General features: G+C 28.1%; 1 protein-coding gene across 7 annotated transcripts in view; it reads left to right on the plus strand.

The window, feature by feature from the left end:
* LOC107455797 (protein phosphatase 1 regulatory subunit 12B) overlaps nucleotides 1-19,486 on the plus strand; it is a 173,510-nt gene that overhangs the window by 79,419 nt on the left and 74,605 nt on the right. For all 7 annotated transcript variants that reach the window (XM_071187599.1, XM_071187598.1, XM_071187601.1 and 4 more), the window contains 5 exons: nucleotides 636-729; nucleotides 3,095-3,295; nucleotides 6,753-6,903; nucleotides 12,442-12,542; nucleotides 17,181-17,234. In XM_071187599.1, the coding sequence (XP_071043700.1) occupies nucleotides 636-729; nucleotides 3,095-3,295; nucleotides 6,753-6,903; nucleotides 12,442-12,542; nucleotides 17,181-17,234 (601 nt within the window). The remainder of the gene's footprint in view (nucleotides 1-635; nucleotides 730-3,094; nucleotides 3,296-6,752; nucleotides 6,904-12,441; nucleotides 12,543-17,180; nucleotides 17,235-19,486) is intronic.

Raw genomic sequence — 19,486 nt, forward strand, 5'->3', positions numbered from 1 at the left:
CAGCTGATGTTATCACTGACCCCACTCTGATTTTCTTCATTCCTTTCGGATTTATGCTTCTCCACTCCATGCCCGTTCTCTACACTCAACAGCTTTTCATAGGGCAGAAGGGAAGGAAAGAATTTATTCTCTTGTGGATAGTGGTCTCCAGAAAGTGATTCCAAGAAAGGATGGGGGAGGGGAAAATTTCAGGTGCATTGACCATTCTTTGGAGTAACATTAAGCATGAAAAAATAAATAAAAAGCACTAGTAACAGGTGGAAAAAATTATGATGAAATTTATATATGCTCCAGTTATATATGCTCCTTCCTACTAAATTTTCCCGCCAAATTACGGTACTTTTATTTGTAAATAAATGTATTTATTTTAAAACTTTTACAAGNAGTAACAGGTGGAAAAAATTATGATGAAATTTACAGAGGAACTTCCCAAAAGTAAAATTTTCTGAAGAAGAAGAAGAAGAAAAAAGTAATACTACATACGCCGCCCAGTTATATATGCTCCTTCCTACTAAATTTTCCCGCCAAATTACGGTACTTTTATTTGTAAATAAATGTATTTATTTTAAAACTTTTACAAGCTTTTATTATCTGTCATTATTAAGTTTTTAATGTTGATTGCTTATTTCTATCAGGAGGGGTACATTTCCACAAGCTAGAGATGATGAGTCGGAGTTACAACGCAAAGCTCATGCAAAACGAGTGAGAGAAACACGGCGTTCCACACAGGTATGCTAAAATATGTACTTGATCTGCTTAACTTATATTAAAATATTCCATTTTTAAATTAATGTAACTTTTGAAACCTATATGCAATAAATGTCTTATTATTTGAAACAAAAACTTTTATATCGTAATTAAAGATGCATGCTAGAGCATAATACCCTCAATATCACTAGCTGGCTATTTGCTTTCAAGATTTGCATTTTGCTTAAGTAGCTCTCATTCAAACATCGATTCCCCCAATAAGCTACATTAAAATTAAGTCATGATACTACCACAATTAAGTGAAAACTGCAGGGCAGGTATTAGGAAATGGAGGAAACTATGCAAAATGGAAATTAATATACAAGATGATGTAACAAATTTTCTATAATTTGTATGAATTTTCTTTTCTTTATTTCGTAAGTAATTTGCTATTCAAGAATAATTTTTTTTAGTTCCATCCCATTTAGCGTTTTTGTTTTAAAACAACCTCTTATTTTTTGACATGAAATCTTGCAACAATCTAATGTGGAATTAAACTTTTGCTTATCAGTGAAAAATGTACTAGGCCATTTTCTGGTATTTACAGTAATTCTTTTAATGTGATCTTTTTTTTAAGAATTTTTATAATTTGAAAAATAAAATTTTAATGTATGTATTAAATAATGCATCATTATAAAATCAAGCTATTAGAAGGTTTTGTTCAAAATTCTTGATTTAAATCTAAACTGTAAAGTTAAATAGTTAAATAGTGTGATGAATTATTACTTCCAATGAATGAATTGCTGAAACATGACAAATTGTGTAATAATTCCAAAACTATGTCAATATTAATAGATTTAAAGAATTAAAAGGCTCATTCCAAGGGAAATCGACCAAATGAAAGAAATCTCTGCCGTCATGTTATAAATTTTCATGAAATTTTTATGTAGAAAAGTTACTAAAATAACTTTTACAAAATTTTTGAACCCAAACAACAATTAGGGAGTAATTTTGAAATTTGAGTTGAATTAGGAAAATGGTATAACTATAGATGGTGGCTTGTATGTTCAGAATGTTATATCTTTTATTTTTTTATGAGCCAACTTCCTTAATTTTTGCTGACATTAGAGAGAAAAAATCAACATCGTGTAATTAAATTATTAAAATGCGGAAAATATTTGCATAAATTTGTCAAGTTTTATTAAAATAAATTTTTGTGGATTTTTTTTGGCAAATGTCAAGAATTTTTTAGTGGGAAGTTGCGAATTTTTTCACCTCATTTTTTTCTCATAATGATAAATATCATACTTTTTGACATTAAAAAAAATCAAGGATGTTTTTGTGAGTAAAAAATTTACTAAGAGTTTGATGAAATATAAAAATTAATATTCGATAATTTGAACGAGAATTATTAACTGTTAAACTTGCAGCAAAAGACTCCCTGCACGCACCTCTGCAAACAGCAGGAATGCAAATACAAACTTGAAATTTGACATGCTGAAATTATTATGTTTGTTTATGAACTTAACAGAAATTCCAATCTGTTTGAAGGTTATTACACTTTTAAATTTTCTTCAAGAATTTTTTTCACACTTATTTTGTTTTACATTTTTTTGTTGCTCACAATAACTATGAGACTTAAACTTAAAATTATAATGGTTTGTAGAAAAATGTACAAGAAATTAAATTTAAGAAGAAAAAAAATTTCTTTAGTTTGTTGGTGAAATATTAACTGTTAGTTTTGAAGTAAAAAAAAAATATGTGAACTGTTTTGCAATTCATAGAAATGTAATTTTGAAGATGAAATTTGACGTGCTGAAAGGGCTATTTTCATTCACAAAATAATCACAAGTTTTATTTGAAATTCAGTCTGTTTGAAAATTATTGCAATTATAAGTGCTTTTCTCACAAAGTTTTTTTGCTTTAAATAATAACTATTAATCCATTGTTGTAGAAACATTTAACTTTCTCATAATATTCATTTTATGAGCTTGCATTTGACTTGATGTCAAAAGTTATAAAAAATGAATAAATATAATAACAAAATAGTTTAAATATTTTTTTTTTCAAATCCAGTTATTCTCTCATGCTTTTACAATCAACAAATTAACAAAATATGTATATATAAAGTTATAATAAATTAGGGAATGAGCCATAAGTGTTTTTAATAAAAATTGTATTTTGCTAATTTAAACTTTCTTTTATTACATAAAAATTTATCCAGACTTTTTTTGGAGCGGAAAAAAATTTGAAACAAAATTTGTGAATTGTAACAAAGCTATGATTTTCTCTGGCTTGCTTGTAAATTTGTAGTATTATACATTTTAAAATAATCCTTGTAAGCAAAAATGCTTATGTATGTAAAATTGTTAAAATTTTTTTATTGCAACCACATTATTAATTACAGGGTGTTTTGTTGGAAGATCTTAAATCTGCAGAGTTGCAATATTTAATTAATACTCAACGAGATGCTGCTAAACGACAAGCAGATGAAGCCAAAGATGAAACTGTTGTGGATAGTACCAATTCAAAAGATAATGTTCTTTCTGCAGATAAGTCTGCTAATGCATCTTGGAAAAACTCTAAAACAAATAGTAATGACTCCAAAGTAAGTTAATGGAAAGATGCTGAAAAAGTACATCTGTTCAGGTCTTAAACCATTCTATCTTGTATATTTTATCTGAGAAATTTAGGAATATTGTATATATTGCTCATTCGCATTTAAAGCTTCATCATTTAAAAAACGCTAATTAGTAACAAGGTGTAAAAGGCATTGCAAAGGGCATAAAATATAAAGGACATCAAATTTTTCTTCTATTTTTATATGAATACAAATGAAAGCTCTAACTTTGTTTTGTAAATGGATATTTGTTTCTGCTTTTCTCCCTATTTTTTATGTTTTAAGATATTTTTAAAAACTAAGTTCTGAATTTATAAAATTTTTTCTACCATTGCCAACGTTTATGCATTTGACATGAAATTTTTTTTTTTGTACAAGTACAGTAGAGAACCATTTATCCGGTATCCAGAAAACTGGGAAAAATTTTGCTCAGTTTTACCGCCATTTTAAACTAGAATGATTGAGGAAAAAAGCGAAAGTTTGTCTCATCCTTGAAGTTGAGTAAAGGAAAATGTGAGGAAAGAGGGATTTTTCTTCCCGCTTGTCGAAACTTCAACATTTTTTCCGTGACCTTGAAGATTTTTAAAAAGGGAGGGGCAGGGAAGGGACAAATGCTTTATTTTTCTCCTGTGTGTCGGAAAGAATATTTGTTTTTCTAAAAAAACTGTCGTAAATCAAACTTAGAGGAGTGGCATGCTGATTTCGTTTTCTCTTTGATTATGAGGGGGTGAGGAAAATGCATTGCACACTCATATCAGTGAACAGAAGATGAAAGAGAATTTAAAATAAAAATATATCCCTATAATTTACTAAGGAAAAGTGAAATCGGAATACGAAAACGTTTAAAATAAAGCTATTTCTTAATCAATAATAAAGCAGGAATATTGTTAAGCTGAATTTAATCATTTAAAAAATAAACAGAAATTTGTAAATTATAATTTCGTAAATTATTAATATAATTGACTGTGCTAGTGGGGGGGGATACAAAAACCATTATGCTAGCATTAAATTATTCCAAAGAGAATTACAAAACATCCATTAGAATCCAAATTTGAGTGGTTATTTATTTCTTTTAACGCATTATTTAAAATACTGGATTAAATAAGAAAAGCAATTGGGAACATTTAATTAAACACGCGACAAAGTTTTTTCCCTCCTTATAAGAACTTGGCATTTTAAAAAATAAAAAATAAATAAAATACGAATCTTTTTCTAAACTCAGATCCTATTAAATTTAGAATCTGGAATGAAAATTCGAAAATTGAACAACGATATTGTAAGCTTCCGAGAATAGTTGGGGAAAAGAAGATTAAAAAAAAATCAGTGAATTGTCAGGGGAAAACGCATATTTGCCCTAAAACCAGTAATTGTCATTGTCAGAGAACTCGACACTCAATCAAATTGTTGGATTCCTCTGTTCCGTTTTTTGTAATATCGTTATTTGAGTTTTAGAGGATTTAAAAATAAAAAATAATTCCAATTTTTTTTCAGAACCAATGATCAGTTGGTGCATCAAGATTTTTCTATTATTCTTAACCGTTTCTGAGTGTTGTCAATTAGATGTTCGAGTTAAGGAACTTGAAACTTTCGCCTCAAGAGTATTGACATGTTAGATTTATTTTAAATCCACTTAAGTTACTCAGTTTTTGTTATCCTTGATTTATTAAGACAAATTGTCTTATAATTTTGTATGATACATTATTACAATTATTTATTACGAACAATGCGTTTTTTTAATCACCTGTTATTTTCATCTATTTGATGTCGATTGACGAAACAATACTTTTCTTTTGAATAAATTCTCATTCTTTAGAAGTGCGGTATCATTTGCAAGTTTTTCTTGTTATGGAATTACATCTGCTTTTTTGAAAAATAGTCTGCTTTTATTAAAAAAATAAAAGAAGATAGTTCACTAATTTAAGCATGCAATTATTTATTACTAATAGGAGACGATTATTTTGTGAAGCAGATTGCAGCTTTCTTTTTTATAAAGTGATAAATTTCTGATTCCATTACATTTGAGTTTTTTTTTTTCTTTTCAAATGTTCACAATGAATTTCGTACTGAATAAAATCGTTCTTTTTATGCTTACATTTTATAATTAAGTTTTTTTTCTTTTTAATTCAGTTGATCTTATAATATTTTGCCTTGTCCCGGTTTTTAATATATCTGTTAGTGCCTTTTATAATTATTATTTCCGTTTGGTAATTTTCAAGTGTTGTTTTTATTCAGATAAATAAGTTTTCCTTTTATTTTATCGTTTCCCCCCTTATAATTAGATATGAAATATATTGCCCTTTTTAAGCATTGATTTTGTTTTATATTAGTTAATTTTTTGATTTTGTTTATTTAAAAAAAATAAATATGTGAATTTTGTATTTTTTTAAATTTGTTTTTCTTGTCTGAACTTGCAAATGCTTTTATTCTTTAAAATGTAATTTTTCTACCATTTTTTTTAAAATTTAGGAGAGTTTTTCTTATTCTTTTCTTATTTTAAAATGTGTTACACTTTTTCATTGTAATTTGGGTTTGATAAAACATCGATTAACGACACTTTTTGGCCGATCCAGAAAACCGGGAAATTCTGACATCCGGGATAGCGATGAGCCCAAGCATATTGGTTCAGATAATTGGTTCTCCACTGTAGTAATAAAATTTTTGTTTTCTATTAATATTTTTATATATTAAATTTTATTCAAAATGATTTAGATCATCATTAAATATAGGTAAATTAATATTTATTAAGGGCATGATAGTTATACAATGATGCTTTTGAATCTTAACAAAGTAAAAAAATATATTCCTGTTTATAATTGTTCCATTTTACTACCACTGTAAAAAATCATCTTCAGTAACAATATAAGTTGTGTAAAATTCAATTTTTATAAAATAAGCAAGCTTAATTCATTTTATTCAGATACATTTCTATTAGTTGCTTGTCAATTTTTGTATAATATCCATAATTTTTTAATAAAATATAATTTTAGGTTTTATTCCAAGATTATCGAACAAAACTTCGTTAACTTGTGTCTTAAGACTATATTATTATTTATTTTTCAATTTTAAAAGTTCTACATTTTAAAGTTCATGTATTCTTAGATTAATGCTGTTTTTAGTTGACTATTTCATTAAAATAGTTCGTTATATTTTGGCAAGCTTAATTTTCTCAAAAATCTTTATTTTTTTACAAAGAATTTCTAATTGTTTTTCACAAAATCGTCTTATTGTCACAAAAAACAAGAAACTAATTAAATATCTTGGATTGACCACTGCTTCTGTATGCTATAATTTCAATGTATCACTTTAATACTTATTCATTAAAATTACTTGACACTTTCATGTATCTCTTTTCTGAATATAACTATTACCAAAAAGAAATTAATCAGGAATTATACAGTTTTTGTATACATTATGTTCTTCATTAGAACATTTTTTTTAATTTTAGGAATCAAGTGAAACAAATGTCTCAAAAGCTGAAGAATCTGAGAGAGATGAGATTGGTAGTAAAACAACTGAAACCTCTAATAGTAATGAAACATCACCTTCTGTTACTTTAGTACTTAAGCCAAAGTCTACAAGCTCCCCAGAAGATATAAGTAGGAATATTTTTTTATACTTTTCTATAGCTTATCTTTTCAATTAGATCAAAATATAGCTCAGAATAAAAATTAGATGCTAAGAAATTATTGTAAGAAAAAAATGACAAATACATAAAACAATCCATATTTTATTAAGTGAAGAATTATATTTTAAATAATTAAACTTATGTAAAACAAAGCAAATAAAACATACAGAAATATTTTTGTATTTCACATTTAATAAAAAAAAAATTGTCAAAAATTAAGTAAAAAAATTATCAAGGAAAAAGAAAAACGAAGTTAAGAAACCATTGCAAAAGTAACCAACAAATTTATGTTAATAATCGGTATTTATCTTATTTGGGATTTCAATCATATTTTATTAATGAATCATACTTTAAAGAAATAAAATCATGTAAAGCAAAAAAACAAGGGAAATATATTTAACCTCTAAAAAAAACTCAGACAAAACCTAACATAAGATAAAAATAAAAAATTTAAGAAATTGTCAAATAATAAAAAGTAATAAATGCATCAATTTACTAGGAATCCACATTTAATAGAAGTTAAATTAACTAAAAAAACATATTTTAACGTATAAAATAGCCATAAACACTTGGTCAAAATAAATTATAATAAAATACAGTATATTCGATTGAAAATATTATGCAACAATCTCTCCTCGAATCCAATATATATCTTCTTTACTAATCATGCCCATAGAAAAGTGGGGAAGATTATTATTTACTCTAATCGTAAGGCTTTTTGCAATGTCTTGCGTATTGTTTTATTTAATGCATCTTGGAAAATTGTGGTTAAATAAAAATCTTCGATACTTTCAAGAACACCTGTGTATACATTGAAGCATGTATATCAGCATTGATGCATTAAGGGTTAATAAATATTAAAGAAACTGATACTTTTAAGGGCATTATGCTATGGGCACATTATTTGAAAAGGGCTCCAAATGGACTATTTTTTCATTTTATTGTTCTTCTATTTAATAATTATTTATTCCTATTCTTATTCTATTAAAGTCAAACTATTTTGCCTCTGTCTAATTTTGGCAGTTGAGTAAATTAATTTTTTATATTCTTTTAAAAAAAATTAAGATTTATCATGAAGTAAATGCTCAAATGTGTCCCTTGAGACAAATCTTCTCTTTCAACACCTTATTGTAGAAGTCAAGGCCAAAAATTTTCCACCTAGTTTGTACTACTCTGCAATTACAAAGCCTTTTTTGGGAGGTGAAACTATAGCATCTTTGGTGAGAAACAAAACTGAAAGTATGAAAGTCATGGGATTTTCCCAATCCTAGTGTGCAGCTGTCTTAATCTTCAGATATGCTTGCTTAACTTCAATTTGATCAGTTTGAAAAACTTTTTCAATTAAGTTGAATAGATTTCACCCGTATTGCAAATTAGCGAGAAAGAAGAAAAAACACATATCCCTGCACACCACTTATAAGTAAGGAATCTTAAGAGCTATGATAAAAGCCTCTGCCTTGCTTGACAACTAATTTAAAGCAGTCAAATGACGTAAGAATTAATACACTCTTTTCTGTTTTGAAAAATAAAAACAGATGAAAGATGGGCATTTAAATAAGCATGTAGTTTCTGTCATGTACATTTTGCAAACAAAAATTGGATTTTTATTTTCGATTTGATCATAAAAAGCATCAATGACTGGAAGTGGAGCCCAGGATTCAGGGGATCGAGCGTTCGCCTTTCAATACGGCAAACGGGGTTCAAATCCCAGTCGATACAATTTCCACATTCAACTTGCACCGACCACAGTGCTGACTTGAAATATCCTCAGTGGTAGACGGATCATGGGTTAGACTCCCCTCGCCGTCAGGCCAACCGTGGGAGAGTCTTGTGGTCTTCCCCTCCATGTAACGCAAGTGCGGGTTAGCTCTATCAAAAAGTCCTCCACGAAGGCAAATTTCTCCCAATACTCGATCCAGTAGTTCCCTTGTCTTCTGGATTGGGTTCAAAATTGCAAGGCTACGGAGTTGAACATTAGTAGTCATAAACCTATAATATTGGGTCAGCTGTTCAACGACAGTTATAAAATAAAATAAAATGACTGGAAATGAGCTGTGGTGGCTCAGGAGATAGTGCATTCGCCTTCCAATGAGGTGAACCGGGTTCGAATCCCAGCAATGGCTGGTTGATGCGAATTACGTACCGAGCCAGCATCGACCACAGTGCTGACGTAAAATATTCTTAGTGGTACACTGAATCACGGGTTAGAGTTCCCTTGCTGTCAGGCTAACCATGGGAGGTTTTCATGGTTTTCTTCTCCGGGTAACACAAAATGGGTTAGTTCCATCTAAAAATCCTCAATGAAGGCAAATTTCTAAAAATACTTGATCCAGGAGTTCCCTTGTTTTCTGGATTGAGGTTAAAATTACAAAGCTACATTAGTAGTTGGAAATCCAAAGAATTGTGTCGACTGTTCATCGATGATTATAAAATAAAATAAATTTACTGTATTCGCGTCCAAATACCATTGTGTTTTTTAGACTAATCAAAGATACCATTCGAAATTTTGGAGGAGTGTTGAAGGCAGCAAAAGAATCTCAGAAGTCATACCAGGAATATATTAGTAAATTAAAAGAAGAAGATAACCTTAAAAAAGAAAAAAATTACAAAGGGAAAACTAGAAAAAGAAGAGAATAAAAAAAATACAAATTATTTCTTGGATTGCGGGCTAGCAAAAATAATCAAAAGATCAGTGAGTTGAAAAAGTATAAAAAATTAGCTTTAGGTCTTACAAAGGAAGGAACAGAGAGGCTGTAAAAAGCTACAACAGCTCAAAACATTATGGAGATGACTGCTGCTCAAAATTTGATATCTGAAAAAACTACTTAGCTAACAAAATTAGGATCAGAATTAACTACCTTCTAAATTGGAAACGAACAACTTTTGACAAAAATACACAAGATTAAGTGATCTTTCTAATTTTTTCTGTAACTTCTAATATAAATTGCTAATTTGAAATTTAGTAATATCAGACAATAGTTTTTAACAATAAGCTCAAGGAATTTAAATAATAATGTTTTTAATAAAATGGTAAAATTTAAAATTTTTTGACTATATAGAGCAGAGGTTTCCAACTTACATGAGGCCGGGGGCCGCAATTGAAAACAGCAGTCACATGGTCGTGGGCTGCAACTTTATCAAAATTATATAGGACTCTTTTATGTTTGAAGGAACATTAAATATTACTATCAGACTTTTATCAAGTTGTACAAAACAAAAGTATTGAATTACAAATTAAAATAAGAAGTAGATTTTTACCTGAGAAATAAATATTTTTGCACCGTTGGTATGTTAATCACAGAAACGAAGAAATAATTTTTTTTAATGAAAGAAAAGTATTTTTAAACTCATATAGATTTTTTACAAAAATTGTGAGCAAAACAATGACAACTAATATAATTTAGTTCACCGGCCACAAAAAAGGCTTAGCAGGCCGGAGGGCCGTCAGTTGGTAACCACTGATATAGAGGAATGATTTTATTAATCACCTTTTTTAACTTTTATTTTCTAATCTGCTGTTAAGCTGCTAGGAAAGGAAATTTTTTGTATTTCTCCTTGAATTGGATTTTCTTTTTCTAAGAGGGCAAAATGCACCTTAAAAGTGCTTAATATTGTTTAATTTTGGATCTTAAAAGTGAAGCACTCTTAATAGTTCTTATTTTAGGTTTAAAGTGAAGAGTCCTTAATTTTTCTTCAAAAGAAAAATCGTAAATAAACTTTTTACTTCTATTAATAATATTATTTATTTTTCCCCTTTTCAAAAACATATTTAAGAAAAAAATGAGATGTTATTACATATGAATTTAAATACTCCCTGTTTTACACGTAATTTCACGTCCTTGGAGGTTTTTATTGCTTTTAATGTTGATAGTCGGCCTTTTTTATGTGGTTTTTCAAATTTCACTATTTTAATACGATGTTAGGACATGCGAATTTCAAATTTGAGTTATCATTTTTGGCACATTGGATTTTATCATAAATCTACTTTGTTGTACAATTGTTTTGTTGGTAATTATTTGATGGTTCTTTAAATTTCTATTATTTTTAATTATTGGGATGTCATTATGATACGCAGATTTCAGTTGCAACAATTTGTTAACAATTTATTTGGAGAATAATTTTGGGTGTTTTTAATTCTATGTCTATCAGTGTTTGTTTTTTTCCTGGTGATTTTCCAAGGGGCTCATGTGAATGTATAATTCATATCGAATTTCAATGTTCATCTCGCATGTGCGCAAATCACAGGCAGTGAGAGTGCTCCACCATTTTAGATTTGTTTTTCTTTTGATTCATTTAGATTTTATCATAATTTAATGTCATTCAATGACAGTTTCTTTTAAAATTATTTAGCATATTTTAGGGCCTTTTGCACATGGTTCTCAGAATTCCGATATTTTTAATACAATGTTATTATGACATACATTTTCCACTTTTAAGCTAGCATTTTTTGACATTCTTGATTCACAACAATCCATGTCATTTTCCAATAAGTTTTTGCTCTTTTTCTTTTGACATTAATACAATGTTATATTTTTCAAAAATGATTTTTGACACGCATTGTTTGATCGTGGTTACACTTTTTTTCCTCGATTGTTTTTCGATCATTTCCTTTTTTAAGAGAACTTTAAAGTTTTTTTTTTATCCGATATTATTCTAGCCTGCGTATTTCGAATTTAACCCCTTTAGGACAACAGACATGATCTCGATATGTTATTCTCTTATAAGTGCGTGTAAGCTCTGAGCCTGTAGACCTTGAGAAGGACATTTTCTCCATATGCTGGTGTCCATAGAAGGGTTAAGATAGTACAATTCTATTGTAAATCCACATAATTTATTAATTTTTTTAGCAATTGTTTTTTGTTTTTCGGCCAGTTCCACACATTTTTCTAATTTTGATACTTAAATGACATTATAATTTTGTATTTTAGTTATAGTACATGCGGTTTTCTTTGTAGGCAGTAAAAATGTGTAGATGTTCATTATCGTACATATCCACCCTTTTATCATTTCCTTTTATCACCTCCTATCACCTTTTATCTACCCTTTTATCAACTATATCCTTTACTTGGCAATGACCCAGAAATAATGTTTTTACCAAACTGGAGTATGTATAAATCTCTGTTTTATATATTTTTTATGCTTTCATTCAGTGAGCATAATAGTTTTTTTGTTAGAGTTTATTTTAAAATTAACTTTTGTATTGCATGGTAAGATAAAAAAAAAAGAACCATTTCTTTTCCTCTATTTTTTCATCATATGGTTTTTTTTTCTGATAAATCTAGTTTTGATAAAAAGAGAAATTTTTTTAAAACAAAGTATCAGTTTTGCAGCATCAGGTTCACTTATACAAAATACATGGTAAGTGGCTTATAATTGTCTTATGATGTTTGAAAACCACATGGTGAAATAATTAATGCAAACATTGTGATTGTTTCAGTAAAATGGTTTAGTAATCCATTCTAAGTGATGACGTTTAAAAACATTTAATTTTTTTATTTATTCTTTGAAGGTCCTTCAGAGAGTAGATCATCTTTGGGTACACAAGCTGCCATTCAGAGGAGAAGGCGACCTAAAAGACGTTCCACTGGTGTTGTTTACCTAGATAGTGACGTAAGTTTGTTATTTATTTAGAATTTTCTATGATCAGGGTTTGTAAGCATTGGGAATATCGCGAAAACTGAGAATTGTCAGGGAAAATGATAATAGAAAAAAAGTCAGGGAGTTTTCAGAGAAAATTTTAATTTTACCCCAAAATTGGGAATTTGACATCCTAAAAAATTTTGGGATTTTACTCCATTTTCATTCTACAAGTTTTGCCTGATGCGAAAAATCAAATCTGCTTTCGTTAGAAATTGTTTCTTTTAATAAATAAAAGCAGAAGATATTTAATTTATACTTAACCATACAATTATTTATTCCTTAAAGCAGACGATTATTTTATGAGGCATATTGCAGTTTTCTCATTTTACAAGTGATACATTTTTGATTCCACTATGTTTTGAGTTTTTCTTTTTTTCCCCTCTCTGTTTTTTATCACTTTGCAATAAATTTTATACACAATAAATTAGTTATTCTTATTCATGAGTTTTAAGATGGATATTTTTTTTAATTGATTTCATTATATCCTGCCTTGTCCAGGGCTTTAATATTTGTTAGCGCTTTTAATTATCATTCTCATTTGGTAATTTTTAAGTATTGTTGTTATTTAATTTGATTAATAAGTTTTTCTTGTATTTTATCTTTTTATTTTATTTATAACTGGGTATGAAATATATTGCATTTTTAATGATTAATTTTGTTTTATATTAGTCAGTTTGGGATGCTTAATAAATCTTTAGTTAATTATAATTTTGCTTAACTTCTTTAAATGAGTAACATAATTTAATATTTTCAACAGGTGGCTACTAAATACTGTGACACTAAGAAAAGGCATTAATTTTAATTGTTTAGTAAAACAATTTGTCTCTCACTATTCCTGTTAGTGGCACTTTCTATAAGTGCAGACGATTTTTGCTTAAATCAAAGCATTTCAAGGATCTGTCTAAGTTTTTTTGAGGGTACCTATTTTGGGAAATTTTAGACATAATTTGTGAAAATTATATTAAAAAATCAACACAAAAATATGATAAGTAAGAAAATATTTTCAAAAATTGCCACTAAAAATAAAAATTGTTTATGACTGGTAAATTTCGATATATTTTTCCCCATATATTCAAAAATAATTTTGCTATTGTAAAATCTTGGGCTTAAAATAGTACCCAAATTTAAAAATCATTGTCTTTAGTTGAATTTCAACTTGAATTTAATAAAAACACGCACTTAACAGTACTAGCACTAAAAGTTATTTTCATTTTGAGAACATTTTCTATTAGATCATACAAAAAAAAGTTTCACAGAGAAAAAAATGGTTTATAAAAAAATAAAGGCATGTTAAAATAACTTTACAATAGTGTTTAAGATAATGTTCGAATATTTAGAACAATATTTGAATTTTGACTTCCTGTAAAGTTTATAGAGGGCTCTTAAATTAATTTTTAAAAACCACGTGCTGATAGATTGTATTATTGCCACGTGCTGATAGATTGTATCCCAAAATTTATTGGATATTTCAGCAAGATTCTGCACTGTAACACCGAGCTAAAACAACACAGGCTTGACTCCATGTCAATTGTTCAAAATTTATCAAGCCAGAACAGTTGGCCCCCTTCTTCACTGGATCTCAATCCTCTAGACTATTGTGTTTAGGGAATTCTAGTTTATAGTTAATGCTAAGCAGCACAGAAATTTGAACACTTTCAGAGCTTCTTGATTGCGTGAATGGGACAAATAATAAATATGTGCCGGCATCGGACAATGGAGTAAGAGATTATCTTTACTGATTGATGTAGATGGTGGTCGATTCGAATAAATATTTTTTAGGGTAAACTTCCATTTATAGTGCTCATCATAATTGTGTATTTATCATCTTCTCTTTAATATCTGTACAATAAAATTATTCAATATTTGTAATAGTATTTTGTAGCCACCCTGTAGCTTCTTTTTGTGTTGGTTTGGTATTTACCATCAAAATAAATTTTTTAATAAGTATTTTTATTAATGTTGTGGTTTAACAATCATCCTAATTTATATTTTCTATCTATTTATCCATCAAATTTATGATTATTTTTTTTCTTCTTTTTTTAAAAAAATGATATACCGTAAACCGGGGCGAGTCTACCCATTTTAGTTTTATTTAATTTTCACTATTTTAAATTGCAAATAAAAAAAATTTTACCGACAGAGGACTTAGTTAGGACTCTAAGGAAGATGGCGCTGTAGTAGTTTGATCCGTTTTTATTTATTTGGTGTCTTTTTAACCGACCTGTTCAAACGTCTTTTGAGAGATTTGTATTGAAAATCAGCAAACTTTTAGTTGGTGCTCCGTAAGTATATTATTATTATTACTATTTTCACTTTGGTTAAGTGATAAACTTATCTAAGACTAAGATTACATTAATTTTATATGAAAAAAAACAAAAAGAATGTAAGTTTTGCTGTTGTAAACAAAAAGCCAGAATTCGCGGGGCGAGTCTACCCATTCGTATTTAGTTTTAATAAAGCATAATAATATGATTTAGAACTTTGTTTATATTAAAATTAAGTCATTTTAAATGAATTTGAGTATATTATTTTAATTCTGCATTGATAAATTTATCATTAATAAGAAAATTTATAGGTTAAATATAAATGTAAATATAAAATATGTTTATTTTACCTATTTTTTCAATTTTTATATTACAAAATTAACTTTTTTTATTTAATGCAAGTTAAATAAATTATTATTTATAAATTATTATTACCTCCCAAAAGAATGGGAAAAGGATTTTTCATGATTCCCAATGTTTGAATTTCGATTTTGTTAATAATCTTTAATTATTATTATTTATTAATTATTTAATTGTAAATTTATATTAATTTTAATTTATTTTTATCAACAATAATCAGAAAAAAATGTTATTTTATAATGTTAATGATTATAAAAACAAAACTGTGATCAAAATGTGATAATCGATCAAATACTCAATTTGTGTTATTTTATGAATAAAAAAATGGAATATATAATAAAGTTATGAATTTTACTTCATAAATATCCTATATAGTAACTAAAATAACAATTTAATAGTAAAATTTGATTATTTACAATGTTAACATTCATTTTAGTAGAATGGGTAGACTCGCCCCATACGAGAGATTTGTCAGCAGTTCTATAAAAATATACAGTAACAGCGTAACTGTTAATATTTTCTAAAATCGATTTCCCAGCTTTAAAGTGGGATAAATAGCGATTCCGAAACACCTATTAAAAGCCTTTTTTCTTTAATATTTACAAAAGTTTGACCACTTGAAAGTTGACAATCTGAAAAAATGGGTTGACTCGCCCCGGTTTACGGTATTGCCTTTTTTTCTTTTTTTTCTTTTTCGTTTTTTCCCCTTCTATTCCTAAAAACGTTCGTCATTTGATTAAATATGATTTAATTTCAATTAAATACAAATTATTTGTATAATATTTTTTTAATTTTTCTTTTTCTTTTTTTTCTTCTTTTTTTATTATTTTGTTATGACTTAATTTTATGTTTATGCTTAACCAATAATCTCTCTAATTCATTTCTTTCATCCTCACACATTTCTTCACAATATATTATATCACATAAATACTACTCATGTAAGATCAGCAATAACTGTCTCACATTACATCTACCATACCACTAGCAAATTAGTATTTTCATATCTATTTTACTACCCTTTAAATTGCATTTATTTTTTGTTGCTTTTATAGTCTATTTTTAAATACATTATTTTTAACCTTAAACACAATACACTCATAAAAATATTACCTGTGTGATAAAAACATACATAAGAAAGTTAATTCTATGTTTAATTGCTTTTCAACATTCCAAAATGTCTACACTTTACATCTATGTCAGATTCAAAAACTTTGTATCTTCTGTATGGCCCATTAGTAGTCATGATTATGCTTTACTTTACCAATAATCTATATCATTCATTTTTTTCATCTTCACACATTTCTTCACACTGTATTACGTAGTTATTAGTATGCTAATCATATAAAGCCATCATAAACGATCTAACATTCCACTTTTCTTACCCTCTTCATTTATTGTGTGCCATACATTATAACTTCGATACCTCTAGCAACACATTGAACTCAATATCACTGTCCTTAATATGTTAACTAAAATATCTTTTTTTTTTTAATCTGTAGAATATTTTTCTTTCTTTCTATCCCTATTCCAGAGCCCTCTCTACACATAAAAATTATCTAATATCACTTGAAAAAAAATATAAACAACATAACTCTTATTCAGAAACATCATGAACTGCATCATAAGGGAATTTTTTGCACTTTACTTTTTCTAATTTCTTATTATTTGAAAATAAAAAATTTTTTTTTGTAAGGCATGATTTCTTTAACCAATATAATACATAAAAATAAACTTAAAACAGTTTAAGTATAAAAGGGTTGAGTTACACAGCATAGTAACTTTTAAAAAGTAAGATATTATAATACACTTATCAGAAAGAAAAAAGATCAAAATTTTATTGATTATTTTTATTGTTCCTATAACTTTTCCATCTTTTAATTACAAATGATGCTATTGAATATATATATAAAACAAAATTAGTTCATAAAATTTGTGTGATAATTTTGCATTTAAATGTTTTAAAACAGTTGTATCTAATTCTTAGGATGCCCAAGATGAAAATTCAGCAAATAAAGAAAATAATGCCCAAACTGATTCTGTAAGTTTTTTTTTGCAATAAATGCAAATATTTTCACATATTTAAAATTTTGAAGCATGTATTTCAGGTAATATGTTTAGTACTTTTCCAATGGAAGTAGAAAATGCAGTGGATGGAGAAAATAAAACTCTTCCACTTACTGTAAACAATGCCACATTCTCATTTTAAAGAATCATCATTAAACATGTGATTCAGAAGTATTCCTTACCCCTCTTGTTTACAATAAAAAACAATGAGTATGTGTCTCATTTCAAGTAGAAGGTCAAATCTACATATATCTCAAATGTAATGGACTTGCAATGCCATCTTTTGCCAAAAATGATAGTTTTTAAAATGTACCAGAACACTGTCACAAATATGTGATTATGAAAGCACTAGCACATCTGCATGTCTACTTTGAAATGCTAGCCTTTCATGCTGGAATCTATAAGAGACAATCAGCGCAAAAGGCTTAAAAGCTAAAAAAAAAAATACAAAACTTATATATATTTTTTTTTATTCAATAACAAAAAGATTCCTCGTGCACCACTGAAAAAGTACAACACGAGGCTTACAGACGTAAGTATGGTATCAAACAATGTAGGATATTTAAACAGATATACATACTAAAAGGGCATGAAAAATTAGGGAGAAAAAAAAATAATAATAATAATAAAAGTTAAAAAAAAGTAAAATAATAAAAAAAAACATTTGCAAAAAGGATGAGAACAGGAAAAATAAAAATAGTACATAAAACAAACTGATTTATAAGATTGCATTAAAAACTGAATCAATGAATTTGCAGAAAAGTTTGAAGACGGTTTTGTTTCCCACAAAAGTGCGAAGAGGAGGGGGATAGTTAATATTGAGCGACTTTAAGGCAATTATTAAGTTTTTTCTATTTTTCTCAAAATGTGAGCATTTTACAATAAAATGCTCAACGTCTTGTGTTCCTCCAATATTGCAATCACACAGATCACTGGAACTTAAGCCAAATCTTTTCAAATATGCCTTGAAGTTGCCGTGTCCAGTGAGAAATTGCGTCACATGAAAGTTGCAGAAAAAATGTTGATTATTGAGTCTTTGATTAACAGATGGAAAGAAGAGTTTAGTCAGTGAAGCATTTGTAGAAGCTTGATATTGTTCATTCCACACAGTTTGAACTTTATGTCTGGCTGAAAGTCTAAAAAAAGATTTTGGGGGACTTATATCACAAATGGAATCAAGATTAGTCGCTTGTTTCGCCAGAAAGTCAGCTCTTTCATTACCCAGAACACCGGAGTGGCCTCGGACATGTGAAAAGAGCACAGATTTACCCTCGGATTGGAGTTCATTTAAAATAATCTGCGAATTTACAATAATTCTGTTAAATGAAGTAATACATTTAAGTGCAAAAAGGGATGAAAGGGAATCTGAACAGATGAGGAATTTTGATGAAAGAGATGAGTTGTTTGAGATCCATTTAATAGAGTGGTAAAGACACAAAAGCTCAGCTTGGAAAACACTGCAGTCATCAGGAATTCTAATCAGGTGGTTCTCCATTTCAATATTATTATAAAAGATCACAAAAGCCAGGCCAACTCTGTTATTTAATTTACTTCCATCTGTATAGCAAACGATCGGAAAGTCACTTTCAAAACTATTGCAGAATTTAATGGTATCAATAGGTTTTCGATTACCTGGATGTGGAACATTAGTTAATGAGAAATTAGAACTTAATGAGATGTTGCTGATATTGTTTTTATAATCCATGTCCTGTAAGATATAAATATCAATGGGAGGAAAACCTGATAAGACGAAACAAGCATCGTAACTAATAGTCCTGTATCCCCGCACAATTCTAAGAAGAATTCTTCTCTGAACTCTACGCAGATTACGTACATTAACTTTTTTAAGTAGGGCATTACCCCATACTCTAGATGCGTAGCAAATGAAAGGAACAATTCCCTGTTTGTAAATTAAACTCATAACATTGAACTTTAAACCAAAAGTATTGCATGAGACCCGATTTAATCCTTGAAGAATATTTTCGCATTTTTTTGATAAGTAAGCAATATGTTTTTTCCAATTCAAATTATCATCAAGAATAAGTCCCAAATATTTAATTTCACTAACAAAATCCAGAAGGTTATTATCAAGGTAAAGTTGTTGATTCGAGTAGTCTTTATTTTTCTTTTTGATAACCATGATTTTGGACTTATTCGAATTGAAATCTAGTTTTTGTTCTTTGGACCATTTAACAATAATGTCTAGGATGGTTTGCGCAAGTAAAA

This window comes from Parasteatoda tepidariorum, chromosome X1 (genome assembly GCF_043381705.1).
Source record: "Parasteatoda tepidariorum isolate YZ-2023 chromosome X1, CAS_Ptep_4.0, whole genome shotgun sequence".
NCBI classification, from domain to species: domain Eukaryota; kingdom Metazoa; phylum Arthropoda; class Arachnida; order Araneae; family Theridiidae; genus Parasteatoda; species Parasteatoda tepidariorum.